We start from the raw sequence: 24814 nt of genomic DNA, 5'->3' as shown, positions 1-24814 counted from the left end.
TTTTCCCATTATCTGAATTCACCCCAGAATTTTTGTAACTGGCAGGTGTAGTTTATTTATTTTTTATTTGCTCGTTTAGTCTTCGCCTGATATCTTCCATATCAACATTCAGCCTTTCTATCTCTTCATTAAACTTCCCTTTGCCTGCGTATTATTTCGTACTTTTTGCTAATGTAGATCCACACTTTCCTATGTCTGCTTCGTAGTTTTCAAGCACATCTTCGTAGGCTGTATTCAGTTCCGTATTCGCTTCTATAATAATTTTGTAACTTAATTCTATCCTCGCTTCGATGGTCACCACTAGGCTATCTATTTTTCCATTATTATCCGATTTTTGTTTAATTTATTCCTTTTACATAGTTTTCAAATCACCGATATACTTCCCAACTTTTGCCTGTATTTTTAACAACAACAGAGCTTTTTAATTTGGCTTGATCTCTCTTGTATCAAATCTTTAATATTGCCAAGTAATGCTTTTTATTTTTTGAGGCTTATACTACTGGCAATTGATATCTTTATACCGAAAGGACCAAATGATATATATTACCTGTATGCTTATCAAAACAGGACTTTTAATTTTTGGCTTGATCTTCTCATCCGGCTCGAAGGACGAAATTATAACGCGCTGTGCAATAATATCTTACCTCTCTATATTTATCGCTTATATACAATACTATTTTGAAAATCTATTTTATATACCTAAATGTGCGTGTGAATGTGTATTGTCATGCATGTTCATGTGTATTGCAATAAGTTTTAAAACTAAGTAAATATGTTTTGTATTGTGTTGAATGCATGTTTACATGAAACATATGTGTTTGTTTATGTGTATATTGTTTTGAATTGTCTCGGCATTGTTGAACATAAACATGTTCAAAGATATTTCAACAAATTGCCAAAGTAATTATTTAAACTGAGTGGACTGTATGTGTTGTTATAATAGTTGAGATTACATGTTTTTACTAATACTTAAACTAACAAATATTACCTATGCAGCGGCTCCGGTTTCAGACCTGGTAGATCAAGATTTGTGGCAATCGAGAATATCATGAGGAGTGTGGAAGATGCGCACTCAGACGAGTTGTTTTGTTCGCTACTAGATTCCTAGTATGTATGAATGAACGGAATGCCTTCGACAGCGCTCAATTGAAAAACGTAGTAGAAGAAAACTTTAAAATACCAACATATCTCAGCCTAATGGTGAGGAACAACTTGAAAGACAGAATATTGCTGTGCCTAGACCTCTGGAATGTCAGCTACGACGGTATATTAAGCCTCGTGATTCGCGAGACACTGAAGATGTGCTCAGGAAGTTTAACCAGGTTATGATTAGAGCACAAATGTGTCTTGACGCGCGGAGCCTTAAACTCCCTACTGAAAAATCTGAGCTGGTATTGCTAATAAAGACGCATCTTCGGATTATATATATAGTATTGTATATAGTTATATAGTAGACATGAAGACAACAACAGAGACTCTAAGAACACAAAATATTGTAAATTATCTGGATGTATGGCAAGACTCTGGGTTTACGTACTGAGCAAAAATCTCACACTCTGCGGAAAACGCGTCTAAAATAACATTTCAACCTTGCAGGCTGATGGCCAACATCGGGGGACCGACAAAGGAGAAACGGAAACTTCTAATGTTGACCACACAAAATGTCTTGCTCTGCGGAGTAGAGTTATGGCATGAAGGAACAAGAAAAAACGTTTACTTCGGTTGCACATGCTATTCACAAATACAAAAGGTTCTTAGGGCAACTGTATGCTATAGTGATCCCATCTGAACAATTTCTTCGTAGATGGCATTAGTATCTTAGATAATGATCCACGAAAAATTTTGTGAAGATATCTCAAATCTCAAAATCAAAACGTTTTATAAGTATATACATGTTTATTTTATTCGGTTTCCACCGTTTCCTTTTGGGCAAACTTATTATACCCTGTCCAGGGTGTAAAAGTAACCGACGTGAAGCCTAAAAGTGTATCGTCCAGCTGCGCTAAGGATGTGGACGCTGAAGAAAAAAGGAACACATGTTACCACCACAAAAGAGGAAATAAAGAATGATACCTTGGAACGATGGCAAGCTCGTTGGGAGCAAGAACGTCATGGTAGAGGAACGGCTAGGCTAATCAAAAATATAAAAAAGTGGTCCAGCAGGAAACATGGCGAAGTGGATTATTATACTACACAGATGCTATCCGGGTACGAATAATTAAGGAAATATTTACACAAAATGGGAAAAGCCGAAGAGCCGTCATGTTTATACAATTACGCAATCGAGGAAGACGCTGAATATACGTTTTTCAAATGTATACGCTCGCATACAGAGCGAAATAGGCTGCACATAATTAAGGAAATATTTACACAAAATGGGAAAAGCCGAAGAGCCGTCATGTTTATACAATTACGCAATCGAGGAAGACGCTGAATATACGTTTTTCAAATGTATACGCTCGCATACAGAGCGAAATAGGCTGCACAATTTTTTCGGCCCCCTGAAAGCGGACAACATTATAACTGTTATGCCTTAAAACTAGGAAAACTGGAAGAACGTGAAAAGCTACATATAAAACGTTCTACGGTTAAGAAAGGCTGGATCTGGACGCAAGCAATCACATGTAAGTCTTAAGTCGGGAAATATGAAACGCCCGAAGAAAGAAAGCGGTACCAGGGTGGGCGACGGTTTCTTACAGGAGAGTTGTTTAGTAACCTCTAAGCAGCAAATACTATTGCTGTGACGACACAATGATGATGCGGAAGATATTTTTCTCTACCTTCTATCGCTTTGTATTATTATTTACAATTTCATACATGATTCTTTAAGACTTACCAAAAGTCACTATAGGTTTGTAACAAAAAATAAAATAAATAATAAACAAAAAAGGAAGGGCTAAGTTCGGGTGTACCCGAACAATTCCTACTCTTGCAAAATCAAAATAAGTATTTTATTAAGTTATATTATAGGTCATAGACTTAATTAGTTTTATAATTATAGGGTATTTTACTTCCCGTCAACGCAAATGAGATATATCTCACATAAACTTATCTGAAGAGGCTAAATTTAATATATTGAGTTGATGTGCAAAACGTCAACCAAAAGATCGGAATTGATAGTAGTAGAAATAGGAGATTAAGACCAAGGTCTAGACCAACTTCATTCATGTTCAGCGGTAAACCAGTAATATAATATGGTTTGTTAGAATAATGGAAATTACTATATTTATAATAATAAAACTCCACGTATTTTTGGTATTAAAAAGAAGTATATCCAATATTATACCTTCAGTTAATTTTGTTAAGATATCTTACATATTGACCGATATATACGGTATAAAACCAACTGGAAGTTTGAAATTCTTTCACTAGGTATATGGGAGATACGTGTAGTATTGATCCGATTTTATCTGTTTTTGGCATTACGAAATATTACAATAATAACAGAAAATATGATCTCTGAGTTTCATTAAGGTACCTTATATACCATCACCAATATATAAGGAGTAAATTCAACTAGATGGTTGAAATGCCTGATATTAGATATATGAGGCCTTGGCAAGATGCACCGGTGTTAGAAAAACATGCCCTATATGCGGTATAAAGTCAGCCGGAAGTTCGAAAATCTTTCTATTAGGTATATCAGGGCTAAGACAAATATTGACCCATTTCAATCCATTTTTGACACAGAGACATACTATTCTCAGGAAAGGATCCTAATTTCAATTATATATCTCACACATTGACCGATATTTTCGGTAAAAAGTCAACCAAAAACTCTGGGTCCACATTGCCGGTATCTGGGGGCTTGAATAGTTATGGTAGTAGTAGTTATAGTTGTGAAAATTTTTAGACCTGAGACGGCATAACTTAAAGGCACTATTTGTGCAAAGTTGGTGCTTGATTTGTATACAGAAAAGTGAAAAACTCAGATGGGTTTAATGTTGTGTTATAAGGGAAGTTGGCGTAGTTGGTGTCCGATTTAACCCATTTTCACACTGTAATATCAGAATGTCAATGCGTACTGGAATAATTCTGCGTACTGAATTTGGTTGAAATTGGTAGAATAGGTCCGGAGATATGTGAATTCACCTAAATGTCGACGGTGCCACGTCCATCGTCCAATTTTTCCACCTGCTGCTATAATACCATTCATGATGTAAAATTTAATGTCATGATTCACTTAGTTACTGATTTGTCGCACTTGTAGTAGTAACAAAACCGTTATATGGGGAGTGGGTGTAGTTATCATCGGATTTCACGTATTTTCACGCTGTCGCAAAAGGTGTCGAAGTGATTTGTCCTGTGAAAATTTGGGTGATATACAGGGGTGTTGTGGAATCTAAAAGTTGTCGGAATAGTAAAAAATAGTATGTGTCATGAATTCAGATATTACTGGTTTGACGTTCGAAACAGAAATTGCATCGATTTTGGGTGTCGCGGAAATTTTATGGGTTTTGTTACCAGGTTTTTGAAGAAGTACAGACCAATGATTCTACTAGCCCATAAAGCACCAAACAGTCAGTTTTTATGGATATAACGGTGTTTCAACATACACTTGAGGATTAGCTTCACTTCAAATGCGGCAGTTTTGTTTGTTGACGTAGCCATTCAACCAGAAGTGCGCGTATACGTATTCCGCACAGAACCATTATTTTCGAAATTAAATTGCACTATTTGCAAGCGTTGTTCAGGCGTGAGTCTATTCATGATAAATTGCCAAACCAAACCATAGATAAAATGATCCGAAACTCCTCTCTTTGCCTTTCGAGAGAGCTCATGAACTTTCAGTGCTGCCAAGAAAAACCACGAGTTCATGAGCTACTGAACAGATGACAACCAAAACAATGAACTGCCAGATAAAATCCCGTTAAAATTAACTGACAAAATCAGTTCATTATTTTTCGTAAGTAATTTTAATGCTGAAGCAGCAATAGTGAATGGGATATTATTAATTAAAAATATTTGTATAAGTGTTTATATATAAAATAAAATTGGTAAGTAAGTTATTAAAGCCGTAGCAAATATATGTACCTTAAATAATATAACGTTTTCCTAACAAATTATAGGAAAATGCCTAAATGCAAACATCGGTGTGTGGCTGGGTGCGTAGGAGCGCGACGGTTTTTCAATTTTCCCAACAAGGAGAAGGAAGGATCCAGGTTCGTAAATTATTTTAATAAGTAGAAAAATATAATGATTTCCTTAAAATTAGAAGTGATTTTTTATAAAGTGTTCCATGTGTTAAAAATTATTTACATGCAATTTAGTACGTAAAAATAAATATAGCAAGCATACTTGCTATTTGTAATATAATTTAGAAAATAGAATATTAATATTTAATGAATTCAATGTAATATATTGTTTGAGTAGCGTAGATGTAAATAGTACTTTAACTATAAAATATAAATGTAAATAAATGAAACCTGAGTAGAAAGTATCGTAAATACTAATAAATGTTGCAATATTAGTTTTATTTAGTAGATTTTTATTTTCAAATATAGTATAATAAGTAAAGTTATTAAGGTTTAGGGTATATTTGTTTGCATTTAGGTATACACTTTGGATGCAACGACTGGGTGTAGGAGATACCAATTAAAAATATTTGTATGCCTGTGACCGTCACTTCTCTGATGAAGTGAAATATTTGAAGAGACTGTCACCAACCGCGGTTCCGAACTTAAATTTACCTCCTACACCCAGTTTTCAGGTAGAATGTGTGGAGCCTAATTCGACTATTGAATTAGGCATATTAGATTTTGAACCTAAAATGGTCGAGAACCCCTCAGGTTCGGGCGACCTGTTATTACTAGCGTCTGTAGCCGAAGACGCACAACCACAGGAAATAGGAGTTTTGGAAAATATTTCCATGGGCGATATTATATTAGAAAAAGGATGTCAAACTAGTTTTAGCTTGACATCCTTTGCCAGAAAAATTGAAAAGTTAATGGAGGAAAACGCAAATTTGACGGTTAAATTAGAAGAAAAAGATCAGGAGATTAGTTATTTAAAATTTCAAATGAAAGAAATGTCAAAGAAAATAAATTCTTTAGAGAGGGAAATTAAAAATGGAGGAGAGGGTTATAGTTGTGAGGAAATTTTAGGTAGAAATCTTTCTCCTAAAATAAATAGTATTATAAAAAATAGTTTAGTAAATTGTAGCCGTCAACCAAAAGGTCGTAGATACGACAATAACTTCAAAACTTTGGCTTTAGGTGTATATTTTCTTTCACCTTTAGCATATAGACACCTAAAGCCTCTTCTTAGATTTCCGGAAGAGAGAACTCTTGACGAGTTCGTTTCCGAATGGCCCCGAGACCCCGGTTGTAGTAATAGTTCTTTAAAGTGTTTAGAGTTAAGAACCCGGGGTTTCACGCAGGATCAGAAGTTCGTGTCGATTTTGTGTGACGAAATGGCACTTAAGAGTCATTTGCAATACGTCCCTAAATACGATAAAATTATAGGAGTAGAAGATTACGGCGATGAAAATCACACGTCGCGAATAGGTAATAGCGCAATGACTCTTATGGTTCAAGGTATTGGTGGAATGCCTTGGTCACACCCACTCTCTTATTTCATTGTCCATGGATCCTGTAAAGGGGATATTGCCAAAAAATATATATTTGAGGCTATCACCCAAATACAAAACATAGGTCTCATACCTTGCCATTTTGTTTCAGACCAGGGATCAAACTTTGTATATTTATCTAGGATTTTAGGAGTAACAGAAGAGCGCCCATATTTTCAGGTCAATGGCAAGGATATATATTTTGTTTTTTGATAGCCCCCACCTTCTAAAAAGCACTAGAAATTGTTTAGAAAATTCAAAAAATAGAGTCAGTTTTGAATCGCGTCCGGTGAGTTGGGATGACATTATTTATTTTTATAATAAGGATTCCCAAAATCCCGTGCGTTGCGCCCCCAAGCTGTCTGAAGCACATATGTTTCCGAATAGCTTTCAAAAAATGAGTGTGAAGCTAGCGTCCCAGGTTATGAGCGATACCGTAGCCTCTGGTATGCTCGCTTCATATAGTTCAGGACTTTTGTCGTGCCCTAATGCTCGATTTTTAAATACCGCGGAGTATGTTTTATTTTTTAATAAATTATTTGATATTTTCAATAGTAGCAATTTTGAAGCTGTTTTGCCAACAAAAAAAATATTTTGGGGGTCAGACGACCAGTTAAAATTTTTAGATGAGGCAGTAAGAATTTTAAAGACAATAAGAGTAGAAGACGAAAATGGGTCTGATATAACAAATTCTTTCAATTATATTAAGGGTTGGATTTTAAATATTAGTAGTTTAAGACGTTTGTGGCGGTTTTTGTCACAGTCAGGCTTTACTAACCTACAGACGAGAAGACTTTGCCAGGACAACTTAGAACACTATTTCGGACATATTAGAAGAGGAGGTGGAAGAAGTGCAAGGACTACACCTTACATGTTTAGTAACCTCTTTTTGTAAAATCTTGGGGATTAAGATATGCCAATATCGTAGTAAAGGGTAACTGCGAACCCGTTCCACAAAACGAAAATTTTTCAATTGCACAGTCTCACCAAATAATAGCAAGTGTGTGCAATGACAATGTGGTACGGGATCTTTCTTGGCAAGAATTTCAAGGTCTACCACGACCAGGCCATATTTTTAAACGGATAGCAGGAGGAGAAAATTTAGAGTTAGATTTAGAAGTCGATTTTTTAAAAGAAAATGCATTTGCATATTTCTGCGGTTATCTTTATTTAAAAATTTATAAGACACACGCTTGCTCCCAATCCTTACCATATATAGGAGAAGAAGATATTTCAACCCAATTTCATTTTATTCAACAAAGACAAGTTGACAGGTGTAGTTTGGTAAGACCGCCGCAGGAATTTTTAGACTATTTAAAAAAATTAGAAATAAATTTCCTAAAGGAATTTGACTCAACTTGTCATAGGATAGGTGTAAGGCAGATTTTATTCGATAAATTAAAAAGTGTCAGACCCTATTCCTGTTGTGACAACATCAACACAGATTTAGTATTAACATTATTCGTAAAAATCAGAATTTTCTTTTTAACAAAATTCTATAATAGCAGCCTTAGCACCCCTAATTTTAAGTCGAAAACTTTATGCGTTTCTCACTTGTAGGTAGATTAGGCTTTTAGGAGTAGGTGGTAAAATATCTTCAAATCACTACGGAAATAAAACTTTATTTTTTGAATTTTTTTCCCATATATGTAAATATATAAAGTTGAGTTATTTTCAAAGCTCTTATTTTCTTTTCGGTCCTTATAGTTTTAAATAATTAATTATTACTGAAAACTGGGTGTAGGATATTTTCTATATATGTAAATATGTAAATATTAGGCATTAGTTATATTTATTTATTTATTTTAAATATTTGCTGCCCACAGCTTTATTATGATATGTTTTTAAATGTGATATTTTGTTTATAAAATTTTAAGTTTTTTCTTTATGATGAATTTTGTATATTTTTATATTATTTGTGAATTTTGGAAATTATCGTGATTTTATTTTGTACCTATATGGGTGATATAGGCCTACGGGGGAACCGAGCACCCAAAACTAACTTCGGTAACGCGCCTTTTGTATACCTCAGCGGTGGTGTGGAAATTACAAATTCCCAAAAGATGTAATAAAAATTCCCTAACTTATTTCTTTCCACAGTGGCACCAATGTCAAATGTTATAAAAAATGTGGACTTTTAAAGCGCTCTCTCGATTCAAAGAGTTTCGAATCATATTATCCATGAACCAAACTAAGAATAAATCACTTGACAGCTGTTAAATCGGTCGCCATCTTGAACAGTAATGCCAACTTAAAGTTCTATACCTCGAAAAAAACACCCGATACATACAAGCATACAAGTAAATGCAAGCTAAATTTCCTATACGATTCCCTTGGTGCATTTAAGTGGATTACTGTGGTCTCATAAAATCCTCCTTTTAATTTTTTCATTGCTTTCTTCTTGCAATAAAATAAAAACTAAAATGGCGGTACTCATTATAATCTTTAATAAAATTGCTTTTAAATTCATTTACAAGTTTTGTCACATTAGTAAACAGCTGATTCGAATACTGGTTTTGCTTATGTTCAAAAAGACGAAAATTCAATCAGATTCTGTGACACCATTGAACATCAGAATTGGTTTGCAATTCTGCAAACTAAGCAAATCTGTCTGGGATTCCACGACAACCCTGATAGCTTCAATGGTTTGGATTATATTATATATACACAATAAACCTATAATGGGGAGGGGCCACTTTTAAACATTTTTAAAACCACAGGTACCCTTGTTATTATGTTTCGTTGTACCAAATTACAATTTTGTATCTTTATTTGCGGCTTAGTTATGGCAAGTGATAGGTTTTCGATTAATGATGGTCTCTGGGCGTGGCAGTGGTCCGATTACGCTCATCTACGAACTTGTACTTTCAATCAAGATATCTTAATTTTTATTCAAGTTTCAGATTCGGCAACATGTTTACGAACCACATAATGGTCCATCTACTCTGCGGACTGCCGCCAAAATCCCGTCTGAATTATCTTTAGACGAAAATGATGGTCTACAAAGCATGGTTATGCTGCACTATACAAACCCTCTTTTCGGTATCCCAAGCATAAATTTTTAAAAAACCTAAATAAATGAACTTAAACAAAAATTACCTGAGGTCTTACTTATACAGAAAAAAATTTATTACGGTTTTTTTTGTAGCACGATTCGTGAGCTACCCTGCATATAAAAGAACGTTGTGCTAGTTACCCTATTTATAACTCAAGAGGGGCTGAACCGATTTGGCTGAAAATTAGTGGGGAGGCAGCTTAGAACCAGGGGACGCCATGGGATAATATTTATTTATTTATGCTAAGAGTCAATACAATTCATAAATACAAAAATTATATTTCAAATCATCAGCATACGTTCAAAATTCATTTGAATATTTCATTACCTCAAAAAAAAAAAAAATAATAATAATAACAGCACATAGCCACTGTAAGAGTACAGTAATTTTAGCATACATACATAAATATAAGGATTATACTGATTGTTGCAACTGAACAAGGCGGTTTATTGTTAGGACGCACCATGTGGAACCGGTAGGACATTTTTAATGTCATGACAGAAATTCCCGTTGACATTTTCATCGCCAAGGCATTGTGGCTATTTTGTTAGATTATGGGCGGACGACGCGATATGCGAACAGTTTTGATCTACCCTCCGAAATAATTCAATTGCTACATATTAGGAATGGTAGAATAAAACTGCAAGCAAATACATGGATTGTACTGCCAGACATATCCTGCACTTCTTTTCACGAAAAAATTAATTAATTGTCATCTGTTCAAATCAAATCAAATGTCATCAAATTATCTATTTGGATCATAGTTGGCTGAGTAATTCGGCTACATTGCGGCCAAAAATGCGGATATTGACGAAATTAAATTGCAGGTATATCAGTTGTTTCTAGGCTATCAGATGTATTTTAAGTCATTCGCTACAGCTGTTAATGAAATTGAAAACATAAATAACTGAAATGACCGGAGTGACATCACATAATCTTCGGTTGATAATTGGTTCACCTGTTACTATTCAGCGTAATTTCAATCAACCTCAATTATGCAACGGTTCACGTTTGGTAATCAAAAAGATTGCAGGAAATATTATTGTAGCAACCATTTTGACTGGAAAATTAAATGGAGAAAAGGTTCTTTTGGCACGTTATCCAATGGTACTATCAGAATGTACGATAATGAATTAAATTGAATTTGAAAATGTTTATAATTAATAACTGTTGTATAAATATTATTGTTAAAAATTAAGAATGATCTACCCTTTGACTATCTCAAATTTATCAACTAACAACTTCAAAACAATTCAACATCTTATATCTTATGTTTATTTGTGCTTAATAACAAAACTACTTGGTATCAACCGTTTTTAAATTTGGTAGTAATGTTCAAATTTTAACACCTTGGATTCTTACACCGGAAATACTGTTTTCGTTTTTATTCATAAATGCAATTTTACTGTATTGAATAGTTTATAATTAGTGTACGTATACCTTAAACACAGCAATGCGTGGACAGGGAAAACTAGTATAGGGTGATCGATTTCGAGGTTCCCTACTTGTATAAAGAAAAAAAAAACGCAGAAAATTTAAATTTAATAAGGAATGTTTATTATCATTCGAAAGAACATTCTTTGACGTTTATTTTTTTAAGATCATCTCTTTCCAATGTTGGCCGCGGCTACGTCTCAGATGGTCCATCCGTTGAGTTAATTTACTTTTACGAACTAGTTCGAGCATTTCGAATGTTAACTGGCAAATGACACGTGTGATGTTTTTCTCCAAGGCCTGATTCGAAGCGGGATTATCCGCATAAACTTTAGACCTTACATATCCCAACAGGAAAAAGTCTAACGGTGTGATATCACACGATCCTGGTAGCCAATCGACCGGCCCATAACGGGAAATTTTCTGCTCACCCAAGTGTTCTCTCAATAAATCCATTGATTGATGCGATGTGTTGGAAATGGCGCCGTCTTGTTGAAACCTAATATCGCCGAGATCACGAGCTTCAATTCTAGGCATCAAATAATTGGTTATCATGGCACGATAACGGTCGCTATTGACGGTTACGTTTTCACATTATCATTTTTGAATAATTATGGACCGATGATTGCACCGCCCCACAAACCACTGGTAGAAATGGCAGCTCAAGAATCTCTCCAAGTTGCTCTTCGCCAGAATGGGCCTCATCGCTCAAGCTTTTCAAGAGCCCATTGAGCGAAGCGATGTCGCTTGAGAAGGTCGAGCGGCTTCAGTTCTTGGACAAGCTGAATTAGGACGTTTTCAATTTAAAATCTCGACGTAAAATGCGCCGAATCGACTCTCCACTGTCTGTCTGTAATAAAGCTGAACCATTTGTAAACGTTGCTCAGGCGTATCACTAGTAAGAATGCTCAAGTTGTTTGATCTTTTTTGTAGAGTAGAAAAATCTGTATTAAAATACTACTTTTTCAAAGTTATAAATTTACTTTCTTAATGCAAAATATAAAAAAATCCCATGTTATTTACATGGGGAAAAAATTGACTTAGGCACGGTTTAAGTTGAAAATGAAAAGCTGAAATTTCCAGGGGTGTTTCCCAAAAAAATTATCAACTTAAGAAATAAGGGACACCCTTTCATACAGAATAGATAAGGATAGAGGTTTGTACCGTGACCTATGGTCTATTGTGCCCTCCCCTAGGGCAGAGCGACTCATCTAGCCCCAGCATATTGATGAAATCCAATATACTGCTAGGTGCTAGTGAGGTGATGCGATCCCTGTTAGGAAACATGGATCCCAGGGCCTTAATTCTGCGTCTTCAGACGGCTGTGCAGTCCACTAGCAGGTATTCTGGGGTCTCCGCGCCGAGATCGCTTTTAGTGCCGCCTGACTATCGCTGAGTATGCAGATACTCTTATTGCAATAGTTGCGTTGGGGGTTTATCTCTACACACCGACTTAAAGCATATACTTCCGCCTGGAAGATGCTAGGAAAACTTCCCATGGGAATGCAGAGCTTGGTGCGTGGTCCTGCGACCCCTGCACCAATCCCCTACACCGTTTTCGAACCACTTGATAGTGCTATCCATTAGCAGTAGGTCCAGCGTAGAATCATTCCATTCCGCCTTACTGGTAAGGGTAACTCTGAACTTCCTAATGAAGCTTACTGCTTTGGTAATGCTGTACCTTGGAAGAATGGCCAGTGGCATTTCGTCACTTAGGGCCTTCATCTGGTGGGACGAGATTACCTTACTTTTGCCAAACCCTTCTGCTGTCATTTGAAGCAGGGTTTGTTGCCGTCTGTCGATCACAATATGTAACGGATTGAGCTCCAGCATTACTTCCAGTGCTGCGGTCGGACACGTACGTATCGCGCCCGACGCGCAGATGCAGGCAAATCGTTGCAGCTTCGATAGTGGAAGTCCTACCGAAGTCTGCGATGCTTTGGAAACCCAAGCCACCGCTCCATATGTTATGATCGGTCTCACAATCATGGTGTACAACCATCTGATAATCCTCGGGTTGCAGCCCCATGATGTCATACATAAACACACAAACATATTCCGATCCTCTCTCGTCTTTCTTTATTTGGGTATACCCAGGGCCGGCGGCCTTCCATATAGGAAAGTTAGGCAATTGCCTAGAACGCAAGAATTTTAAGGCGACAATTTGGTTATTTTCTTTACATATTTTATTTAGTAGTTTATTTTTTGTACATTTTATTTAAATAAAATATAAAATAATTTACAAAATTGCTTTATTTCTTTCATTTGTATATACTTAATATACAAAACTTATAGTTACATATTTCCGCATTCTGAAACAAATTATATACAACAACCGGAGTATTGATAATTCGTACATAGTAGCAACCAGTGGTTGTTGTTATATGGTGTACGTTGCTATGTGTTGATGATAAGAATTATAAACAGCAGCATTTCGCTTGAGACAATGGAAAAGGCAGTTCAATTATGCACTTTCATAAGCCAATTCACGATGCTAAGCAAAACTATTGGAATTGGAATCGGCAGGAAAATTACTCATAACAGTACACCACTGTAGATCAGGGTAGATAATTTTTGCAAGCAAAAACAAGTAAGAAAGCGCTAAGTTCGGGTGTAACCGAACATTTCATACTATTGGAAATCCGGAGATTTTTTTGAGAAAACTTTCCACAGTAATGTACCATATATAATATTTTTTTTTATACCATCAGAAATTAGATATGTACAAGTATTTCAACGAACATAAAGACTTAACGAACATGACTTTTAAAAAAAAAACCTGATATTTTGACGTAAGAATTTTTGATTGAAAATTAGGTTTTTTCCGATATTAGGTCATCATAAAGAGAAAAAATTAATAAATATTATAGACGAAAAAAAGTACAGTGAGTTTGGTACATAAGAAGGTAAGTTTACACAAAATTTCGTAAAAAAATTTTTTTTGTACAATATAAAAAAAAAACCATAAAACTAGTCTACTGAACGTTTTAAATTATATTTAAACAAAAGAATTAATACATATCGTTCTAAATATATTTACGGCAATACGGGTGTTGGTAGTAGGTAGCTACAATAAAACAGTTGTGATAATTATAATCTGTTTAAACAATTATGGTAAACTTATGGTAAATGGTGAGTGTTTATTTCAATAAAATAATCTGAACTGCACTCAAATAATTTCATCTCTTAGTGTAAGTCTTAACGTCCAAAACTTAATTTTTTGTTGTTACTCCTTTTAATCGCAATGTAACGAAGTTTCATTGGACAAGGAATTAGCGCACATATAGTTATGTTGTTGTTGTTTTTACTGTAGCTGTCAAATAAAAATAAAATATTTAAAAAATAATAATAAAAATACAATAAAAAAAATAATAATTCAAAGGATGCAGCTAAAAATATGAAGAATACGCTAATTACAGAAAATACTGACGTCCTGAGCTGGTCATCCCAAAGTCCCGACGCAAATATTTTTAAAAATTTATCGAAAATGCTGAAGAACTTTTGAATTGAAATTAATAAGGCATGTTTTGCAATTCCATAAAGTGGATGTTAGAAATTGGTGGAGAGCCTGCCCGACAATTCAAGCAATTTTGAAGAATTATGGGTGCTTAGAAGCTATAACACTTAAAAAATTTTTAGCTAATTTTTATAATTCCCGCAGAATCGGCATACTGTACTATTTTTATGTCCAGACTTAATTACGTAATAAAAAAAAAAATTTTTTAGAAAGTACAATTGATAAAAGCTTTCTAAATTTTTGTACCTATCCTTAGTTTATCGATGCTAATGAAAAAATTAAATTTGCTTTGTGTTTATATTACCAATAAACGTCATTGTAATACATTCCCAAAGTGTTCATAAGTGCTAGTAATAGTATATATATTATTAGGGTGTCCGTTATTTCACAAAGTTTATGTGTTTTTTTTTTATTGATAAAATGTGATTTTGTTTGCACAAATGAAGCGAAAGATTATGCAAAAAAAAATATTTTACTTTTTTAATAATTTTCTAATTTCACACATTGAGAAATAGAATCTTTGATATTATCACTTATCATGTACATGTATGTATATATAAATACATGTGCGCGCACTGTTCTATATGTAAGTATGTATGTACAAATATGCGTATGACATTGCAAAATAAGTAATGCATACACAAATCTATATACATATAAGCGTACAAATGTATATACAATATGTCAGCCAATAGGAAAAATACAAACATTGTTATACAAAAACAACGATTGTTTCAAATCGCATGAGCAGCGTCAGAAATCAATCCTAAATTTGTTATTTATTTTTAGGCACATCTCGGATTTTCTACCAACAACACAATGTTGTGACGCTTTGTGTCGCGTCAGTCCTTCGACAGATTGATTCTTTGACATAAAAGTAAAAAACGTAAGCTTCGATCATTGGCTGACTGTTTCAACGGAGATTTCACATGAAGTAATGAGTGTACATATCTACATACATATGTTGTTTGTAGACAAATTTACAAATATTTTTCTTTCATATTTCTTAAAATGTACACATGATATGAAAATGCCGGCGGCAAAACATAATTATGTACTTTTATGACTCCATAATGGTGTCAAGTACATGAATTATTTTAAGAAATATATTAAATACTTTTAAATTATTACTAATAAAGTATTTTGATATATTTCTCATGATAAAGTAAAATGAATTAACATAAAATAATTTAAAGAAGTAAGGAAGGGCTAAGTTCGGATGTAACCGAACATTTTATACTCTCGCAAAGTCAAATAGTATACTCGTTTGAGATTTCTTTGTGGATTGACTGATATTTTCGGTAGAAGGTCAACTATAGGCACTGGGGTCCACATATTTAGTACTTAGGGGCTTGAACAGTTTTGGTTAGATTTAGACAATTTTTGGCCACAAGGTGGCATACTTTAATCGCATTATTCACGCAAAGTTTTATCCCGATACAGTCATTGTTGCCTGATTTGCATAGTGGAAAGTGAAAGAATCAGAAGGAATTTAAAATGGTGTTATATGGGAAGTAGGCGTGGTTGTAGTCCGATTTCGCCCATTTTCGCAATATAACATAGAAATATGAAAAGAACGTTATGCACCGAATTTGGTTGAAATTGGTGAAGCAGATCCCAAGATATGGGTTTTCAGCGAAAAGTGGGCTGTGCCACGCCCGCTGTCTAATTTTGAACGCGGTTCCCATAAAGTCATCTCATACCATCCCAGAGATAAAATTTAATGTCTCTGGCGTGTTTAGTGCTTGCTTTATCGCGCTTTTAGTAGTTTTTAACAGTACCGTTATATGGGGAGTGGGCGGAGTTGCCACCCGATTTCAACTATTTTCACACCGTCAATAGAAGTGCTAAAAACATTTACTTCCAGTGAATTTTGTTATTATGGCATTAGCGGTTTATGCACATAAAACCTATTAGAGGCGGGACCACGCCCACTTAAAAAAAAAATGTAACTGCAGATGCCCTTCCCTAATGTGATCCTGTGTACCAAATAACAGTCTTGTATCTTATTGCGGAGCTTAGTTATGGCAATTTATTTGTTTTTGATTAATGGCGTTTTGTGGGCGTGGCAGTGGTCCGATTACGCCTATCAGCAATACCAACTGTCTCACGGTACCAAGAAATATGTCTACCAAGTTTCGTAAAGATATCTCAATTTTTACTCAAGTTAGAGCTTGCACGGACGGAAGGACGGACAGACAGTCACCCGGATTTCAACTCGTCTCTTCATCCTGATCATTTATATATATATAACCCTAATATCTAACTCGATTAGTTTTAGGTGATACAAAAAACCGTTAGGTAAACAAAACTATTATACTCTGTAGCAACATGTTGCAAGAGTATATAAGTAAGGAAGGGCTAAGTTCGGATGTAACCGAACATTTTATACTCTCGCAAAGTTAAATGGTATATTCGTTTGAGACTTCTTTATATATTTTAATAATTAGAAGTAGGAACTTTTGCCTTAGTAATTTACTTTTCACTCACAGTGAAAATAATTAGAGCAATTTGTAAACTAAATTTACTCAAATTATGAGAAATCGTTCTTGTGCTTTTTGTATACGCTTATAATTGATTTTATATAGAATGCATTACAACTGTATTGAGAAGTATGAAAAGAAATCGGTTTTGAACAATGAATAACATTTTCTATTTATTATATCGATATTATTATACATGTTTAGCTTAAAAATAATAAATATTAACAACTTTAAAAATGATATAATATTATTATATTAATTTGTATATAATATTTACAATATTAAACATAAATTTTTGTAGAAATTCTTACACATATATCCAAATTATATTTCTTTTTTCCTTATACTATTTAATTTCTATCATATATTTATACAATAATGTCATATATAATAACAAATTATATATATAATTTAAATTTTCTTAATTAGATTATTTACATATTTTTCTTAAAATTGTTTTAAAAACTACTGTCAAAATTCCTATACCATTCCAATTCGATTATATTTGGGAAAAAAAATGAAGAACTATTGCACTAAGTCTGAAAACTTTAGTTCGAAATAGAGACACAAATACTGTCATGATAGCTGTGTACTGTCTCAAAAGTAATTGCATTAACACGTGAAGGATCCATGTTTGAAAATGCCCAATCAATTTGTGTACCGGCAGGTGTAGTTGAATATTCTGCACCAAGCAGGGAACTAAAGTTTTTTTCTTGGAGCAGATTTCTTATTGCAGTCCCTGTAGACATTAAACAAATGTTAAAATCTCCAACAATTAGCACATTTTGATTGCCTAACTCAGAAGTAAGGACTTCCTGAAGTTCTACAATTAATTGTCTGACAGAGAAAGCTGAATTTCTATATAGAACCAGAATATTAATATTGAAACATTTAAACAAAACCGCTTCTAAAACTTTGCGGTCTGAATTAAATTTCTTTACAGCTTTTGATTCTATAGAGCAAGCAATACTATGCTTTGCATATATTATAATGCCCCGTTTATTTCTGTTGGTTGTTTCCGTGCTCTCTATCCTCAGCTCGTTAATTGGAGTAAATCCTGGTATATCAAAATTTTCGCAAGGATAACTCCAAGTTTCTACAAAACATAAAATATCTGAAGATAGCATCAAACAGTCGCTTTTTATATCATTAATGTGAGCGTGAAGACTCTGAACAAAGCTTTATTTGTGTTCAATTCCCTCAGTTCCCTAAATACGGGATCCGATTCAGAAAATTTGTTAGGAGGAATAAAATTTCCTATGATGAATAGACCTTCTGCAGAAGTAGCTCGACTACAACCGACATTTATTGAAGCTCTAGGCATTCTGGGTCGAGTATGAACTACAACTTTATTATACACCTGATATGGCACCCTGACTTTTATGAATAGTTATTCCCTCAGCCGGAACAACTGGAAACTGACTTCTTTCAATTGAAATTTGTTCATTTCTTTTATATTGAAAAGATTTTAGAACTTTTTCAATTGGTGTCCAAGAACTTTCTAGAGGATGAGGCTTTTTTGATCGTGCTATCAAACCAACCGAAGGTTCCAAAAATTTAATCCACAGAATTGTTGGAAAAGAACAATGGAAATCAATTTGCATAAGTTGTCCAGCTGCCCCATTAACCAAGCCATCACACGTGTTTATGTTCACTGTAATCATATATTTGGCGGAGGTTTTTAGTGTCAATTCATAGGGCAGTCCCTGCGTTTCAGAAGTTTTGAAAAGTTTAACTCTTTCCAAAATATTATCACTTTCATTTATACCAATTCCTTTAACTGAGTCTTTTGGAGTTGAAAGGAAAGCTTCTGTTGGGATTCGACTGAACTTAAGGGCATTGAAATTATTTGTCTCTTCATTGGACCAAAATAAATGTATGGCATCATCGGGAACTTCTTCGAAATTAACTACTCGAGTTTCAATGAGTGATATGTCCTCATTTGTCATAGTACCATATGCCATATGATTTAATGCAATTGCAAAGGCCTGATCCTCCCGTGGTCTCATTATCTCTGTTAATTCAAAGTGTTTAAATAACTCCCACAAAGGGGAACCAACTAAAGTGCTGTATGCATCATTGGGATTAGGAGAGAATATCCACCTATCTCCAACAGGTGAGAGTTTCTTCAAATCACCAAACACTATGATCGGTATACCACCGAAGGGGCTGTCTGTCTTGAAAATTTGTTTTAATCTCGCATCAACAGAGCTAAACATACGAGCACCTTCCATCGATATTTCATCAATTATGATTAATTTTAAATCGATAAGTCTGGAATACAATGAATTCACTGTGTCATTGCTAAGTGGCCTCAACTCTCTATTCAACTGATTAACAGGTAAAGAGAATATTGAATGAAGGGTCATTCCACCTATTCCGAATGCTGCTTTACCCGTAGGTGCGCAAAGAAGAACTTTTAAGGAACTTGGATTGGATCCAGGTGTAGAATTGTAACGATGGTTAAGAGCTTGATATATTGCAGATATCAAACGACTCTTTCCTACACCTGTACCGCCGCCAATGTACTCATAAAATGGGAGATTTCTTTTTAGGTGGTGCATCAAATGTGTCAAATAGGTTCTTTGCTTACTATTTAGACTTTGAACTAAAGAAAATAATTCCTCAACTGGAAATAAAGGGGGTAGTTTAATAAGTCTAATATTGCAATCAGATTCAGTGCCATTATCTGTTGAATCTTCGCCATGCAAGTCTAGCAAATTTATATTTGGGTTTATTTCTGGAAGTGCCAACACTCGGAACTCATTTTCCACGATAGGTAGTTCATTTTGAGCACCTTCGTCCAAGTCTATTTCGTTATAAAGACTTTCTAGAACATTTTCTAGTTCTCTTTACTCAAAAACATCATATTTTCTTTGATTTTCCTCAATTATAATACGATGTGTTATGCAAGTCTGCTCATTATCGTTTTCAATGAGATCTTGCTGTTCATTCCGCCAAGGACAGTAAAGCATTAACATTTCGCGGAAATACTCAACTCTGGCCAAATCTGGGTTAAACCTTCTATACCGAATAATACAAGGTTTGGTACGTTTTTTCACAAAACCGCTACCGTCTTTAAGAGGCATGACAACCCCGCTTTCTGGTAAATTATCGTCTTCCCTCTCTTCTTCTTCATGATCACTATCTTGTGCTCTTCTACTAGATTTAAAATATTTATACCTAGATGCAAAATCAGCTAAACAAAGAGTTTCTAACTGATCGGATCTTTGAACATAACGGTCTAAAATACCGGCTACGAATATTTCAGTCGAACCTGAAGGAAGGTTCTGAAGTTCCGCTCTAGGTTTTACCATTCGAACACGTTCCTCAGGTCGAGAGGTATTTATAAATATTTCTGCATTACTTGCTTCCGAAAGATGGAGCCCAATGCAGCAATATACTGCTTCTTGTGCAGATATTTCTGTGCCTGATATAAATTTGTGACCTATATGTTTAAGTTTTTGCTTAATAGTATAATTTCCAGCATTTACCTCTGATATAGCTTCATTTAAGAGCCTAGAAATTCCCCTGTTAGACTTGTTAATATAATTAATTAGCAATGCATCCAGTATATATTGGACATCCATATTTGCTCTATGGAGTTCCAAAATCAGAGGATTATAAGCGTTTATAAAACGATCCTGTAATTTTCTTTTTAGAAAAATTTTGGGTTTTGTTAAACTTGACCTAAGGGCTAACAAATAGTCATCAAAAGACATATTTATTTTACTATCTGACAGGAAGTGTTCAAAATCGTTTAAATTAGAAATGTCTCCTGTAGTCATATTTGAATTTAAAACGTTTTGAATTTTGAAAAAGTTTTCCTTGTGTCTTTCTGAATTTTGACTTGTTTCTGTAAGAGGTAACAGTATTTGCGTTGAAGGCATTGGTGGATATGGAATACCAAAACGACAAAACTGTTGTCCTCTTATTTCCCTAGTACAAGACCGACTGTGGTTATGTTTTTGATAACCCAAATAATTTTCTACGTGGCTGATCGAACCGTCAGTAGAAATATAATTGTCAATAAAACTAATGACATCAGGGAATATCTGAGGATCTTGAAGGTTGATCCTGGGAGCATTATTAAGCCAATACATGCCATGTACATGCGGGGAACCTCTCTGTTGAAACTCCACTCTCCAGTAGAAATTTGTAACAAAATGCTCTCAAAAAATGCCGGCGTTATCTTTAAAAAGCTTAAGAAAATCGATAGCGGTAGTCAAAATATCTACCACAAGTAACCGCGTCTAACCGAATTAAGCGATATCTATCTTGGGTTGTTAAACTGTTGGCTTCCTCTTCCGAAATATCTTTAGAATCAACAGTTTTAGAGAGGATGACCAAAAGCTCAACCCACTGAGATTCTGCAGCCGATAAAGTGATAAAGAAGGTTGGAAGCCCAAATTGGCGAATCATAGCGATTGCCTTTTTCTTCTCAGCTTCCCAGTGCGCAGGTGAGAATCTAACGCCTTTCAAAACTTTGTAACCATCATCGTGTTGAATCAAGTTTTGAACAAAGTTTTTGTTTAATAGATTTTGGGCCGTAACTCGGTTGCGACCTGAAAACTTTCTAAGGCAAATGGATGTACTATTCTTAATATGTAGCAGTTCTAATTTTTTGTAATCATAGAACAACTTTGGAATGGTACACGCTCTTCTGTCAAAACGACGAATTTCAGAACGTATTATTTTGCTATACGTTTCAGAGCATGTATGCTTCTGCCCAACGTATATTGTTCCAAATGACAACTCTTCTGAATTATTATCTTGAATTATGTCAATTGGTCTTTGTCCTTCACCTGGCGCTATAACTAAACGGTTATAGTCTAAGTTTTCTACAGGAATATTGTCCAAAAGAGTTTCTTGACCGCCTGGATTTAGCTCTGAAGGTAAAAGACCCGTGGGAATATTATTACCTGAGGGATTATCATAGGAAGTTTGTGCCGCATGAAAAGATTGAACGAATCGGGAATCCTCTGCAGATGCAACAAACGGAACTTCTTCTTGGTTATTAAATTCTGAAATCCAGTTTTCATTAATATGTATATTGTGCTCACGATACAGAGGGGTATTCACTAAGAACTGCAAAGCTTCCATAATCTTTGCGGGGCGTATGGTATCGATCATGTAATCATGATTGTACTCCAAACGCCTTCTTAAGTGAATTTGTATAACATGAGCCTCATCAAAGGACCTTGGTAGAGATGTCACAATATTGTTAACAGAAATTGGTATATTAACAACAGCACCTTTGAGCAAACTCTGACCTTGATATCCTAACGGACGGATTGTCATAAAAGGCAATCTAGGCATTATGAGACGTTCTTCAATTAGAGTTAAACCTTTCAAACAAACCGGTATTTCAGGAAAGTCTAGACCGTTAGCTAAACATATTTTTGGAACGTTCTTTTTAACAATCGCATTTTTGCAAGTAGCACAAAAATTTTAATTTCCATCTTCTGAAGGAAATTTTTGCATTGAACAGAAGGCGGATGCAGCATTCGGGTGACCTTGCGCAATAGTTTCGAAATTTAATTTGCGAACTTGGTGTGAAAACCATAAGCCGCCGCAGCAAATACATATTTCAGTAGAGCCCTTACTTATATTTTGGAAATAAATTTTTTGAAATCTGTTAAATTGCCACTATTATCAGTTTCTATAACATTATTTTCTCTCGTTAATCGGATTCGTTGGGACTGCCTTTGATTTTAAATTTGTCTATTGAGTGGGTTATCTCTACGAAGGCGAACTTGACCTTGTCTAAGACATCTCTGATTCAAAATTTCTGCCCTCATACCCCTCCTACTAAGCTGTCGACGTTGTGTTTCTCTATCACGCTCCTCTCTCCTTATTTCAGGATTTCTTCTTGCATGTTCCCTTTGCATTTGATCACGAATGCGCTCTAAATTCCTATACTCAGGATTTCTTGCGCGAAGTTTTCTTTGATCCCTAGTGTTCCTACGTTGTTCATTATACCGTACCTCAGGATTTTTTCGACGAGATCTATGACCTCGATTTTTTCTTATTTGCTCTTCAGAGCGAATTTGGGGATATTGCCGCCTTGTTCTATGTTGAACGGTATTTGCAACTTGCTCAATACATTGAACCTCAGGGTCTTCACGCCGAGACCTATGACCTCGAGTATCTCTTATTTGCTCTTCTGAGCGAATTTGCGGATTTTCCCGCCTGGTTCTATGTAAATTTGTATTGATAATTTGTTCGGACAGACGTACATCGGAATCTAATCTACGATTAGCGTGACTTACAATATTTTGTGACTGCTCACTATCTCTATATTAAGAGTTCGCACGAAGAACTCTCATACGTCTTCTATTCTGAAGACGACTTAGTAATATAGATTTTCTACTTAATCTAGGCATAATTAATTAATATATAAAATACTTATGGATAATACTTATATAATTCAGTCCGTCCGGGTGTTAAAAGTTGGATCCTAGGTGCTGCTCTCTTTCACTGTTTCCTTGTAAGTCCTTGCTATGCTATTGCTCGTCACTGTACACTGTACTGTATAATACACTAAAATTAGTTTGAATTAAGCACTTTGCTTGTAAAGACATCTAGTGAAACTGAAACTACAAACACAGTGTACTGATATTTATTATACTCTTGCAACATGTTGGTACAGCTTACGTACTTTTGTATACCTATATATTATTTAGCTATTCACTAGCATAATAATACATAATATTTAGTTATATTTATATTTTAGAAATTAGTAGTTTATTTCATTGTATTGAAATTAAGTTCTCGGAAAATCCCTCCGTAAATTACTTTTGTTAAACGCTTTCTAAAACAGGGGGATCTATGGTACCTATTTTGAAGGGTCTACCCATGAAGGCTAAATTAACAATAACTTACATAAATTTAATTATGGTATACACATATGTAGAACAGGTATGTAGATTTTCTTCTTTCTGTCTTAATATCTAAACCTTTCATAAGCTGCCAACGGCGCTAGGTAAAAATGTAATTTTCTTGAGTTTACAGTTCACTTCATGACCTTCATATTAAAATATGTCGCTTTTGATACTACATTACTAATATTTATTTCATGCAATTTTTTGTAGAAATATTTTTTTGCTCTATACAAAGTCCAGCACTCTAAGAAACTTTTTTAGCATTGTTGTCTGGTATATTTTATAATAAGTTCAACATGATGGCTGAGAAAATATACCTAACCACTGATTATCACCAAATATTAGAAGAAATATATGTCTATAGAAATCAATATCTATCACTTTAGGTGATGCAAACAACTCTTTGGTGAACAAAACTATACTCTGTTGCAACATGTTGCGAAAGTATAAAAATGTTGCGAATTCAACATTCATTACTCGATTATTATTTGGTATCTTATTAACTTATGTTATTGATCATAGATTTATTTTGTGTCAATACTATTTTTTTCTCCGAAATGTTAACTTTTATAAAAAGAAGCTATTTAACTCAAACATGGTATATGTGATATAAACTGAACCAAATGGGTTAGATTTAATATGTGGGGTATATGAGGTTGCTGTTGTAACAGAGGAGCGGAAAGTGTAGACCAATTTCATTCATATGCAGCGATATACATTATTTTTAAGAAAAACTGTCCATTTAATTTCATTAAATTATCAAATTGACGAAAAAAATTATACCATAAGTAGTACATGTGAGCTGGGAAAATCAAAGACCAGAAAATTCTTCCAAACCGTATATTAAAAAATGTTGATTAAACATCCATTAT

The 24814-nt window shown here is 34.6% G+C and overlaps 2 protein-coding genes across 8 annotated transcripts in view; one reads left to right on the top strand and one right to left on the bottom strand.

Moving 5' to 3' along the window:
* The window catches only part of Asator (tau-tubulin kinase asator), a 551150-nt gene that overhangs the window by 72869 nt on the left and 453467 nt on the right, over positions 1-24814 (bottom strand). Inside the window, exon 13 of one of the 7 annotated variants that reach the window (XM_070112345.1) lies at positions 14079-14371. The exons of the other annotated variants lie outside the window; for them this stretch is intronic. Within the exon in view, the coding sequence (XP_069968446.1) occupies positions 14346-14371 (26 nt within the window). The 3' untranslated portion in view covers positions 14079-14345. Of the gene's footprint in view, positions 1-14078; positions 14372-24814 lie in introns of those variants that run through there. 7 annotated transcript variants of the gene reach the window in all.
* Positions 5870-6781, top strand: LOC138857982 (uncharacterized). The gene has a single exon (XM_070112346.1). The coding sequence runs from the start codon at positions 5870-5872 to the stop codon at positions 6779-6781; it is 912 nt and encodes a 303-aa protein (XP_069968447.1).

Source organism: Bactrocera oleae, chromosome X (genome assembly GCF_042242935.1).
Source record: "Bactrocera oleae isolate idBacOlea1 chromosome X, idBacOlea1, whole genome shotgun sequence".
Lineage (NCBI taxonomy): Eukaryota > Metazoa > Arthropoda > Insecta > Diptera > Tephritidae > Bactrocera > Bactrocera oleae.
This window is presented reverse-complemented; position numbering and strand designations above follow the sequence as displayed.

Bases quoted from the DNA above. Each gene is read 5' to 3' on its own strand.
- LOC138857982 (XM_070112346.1), top strand. From the start codon at position 5,870: ATGGGCGATATTATATTAGAAAAAGGATGTCAAACTAGTTTTAGCTTG.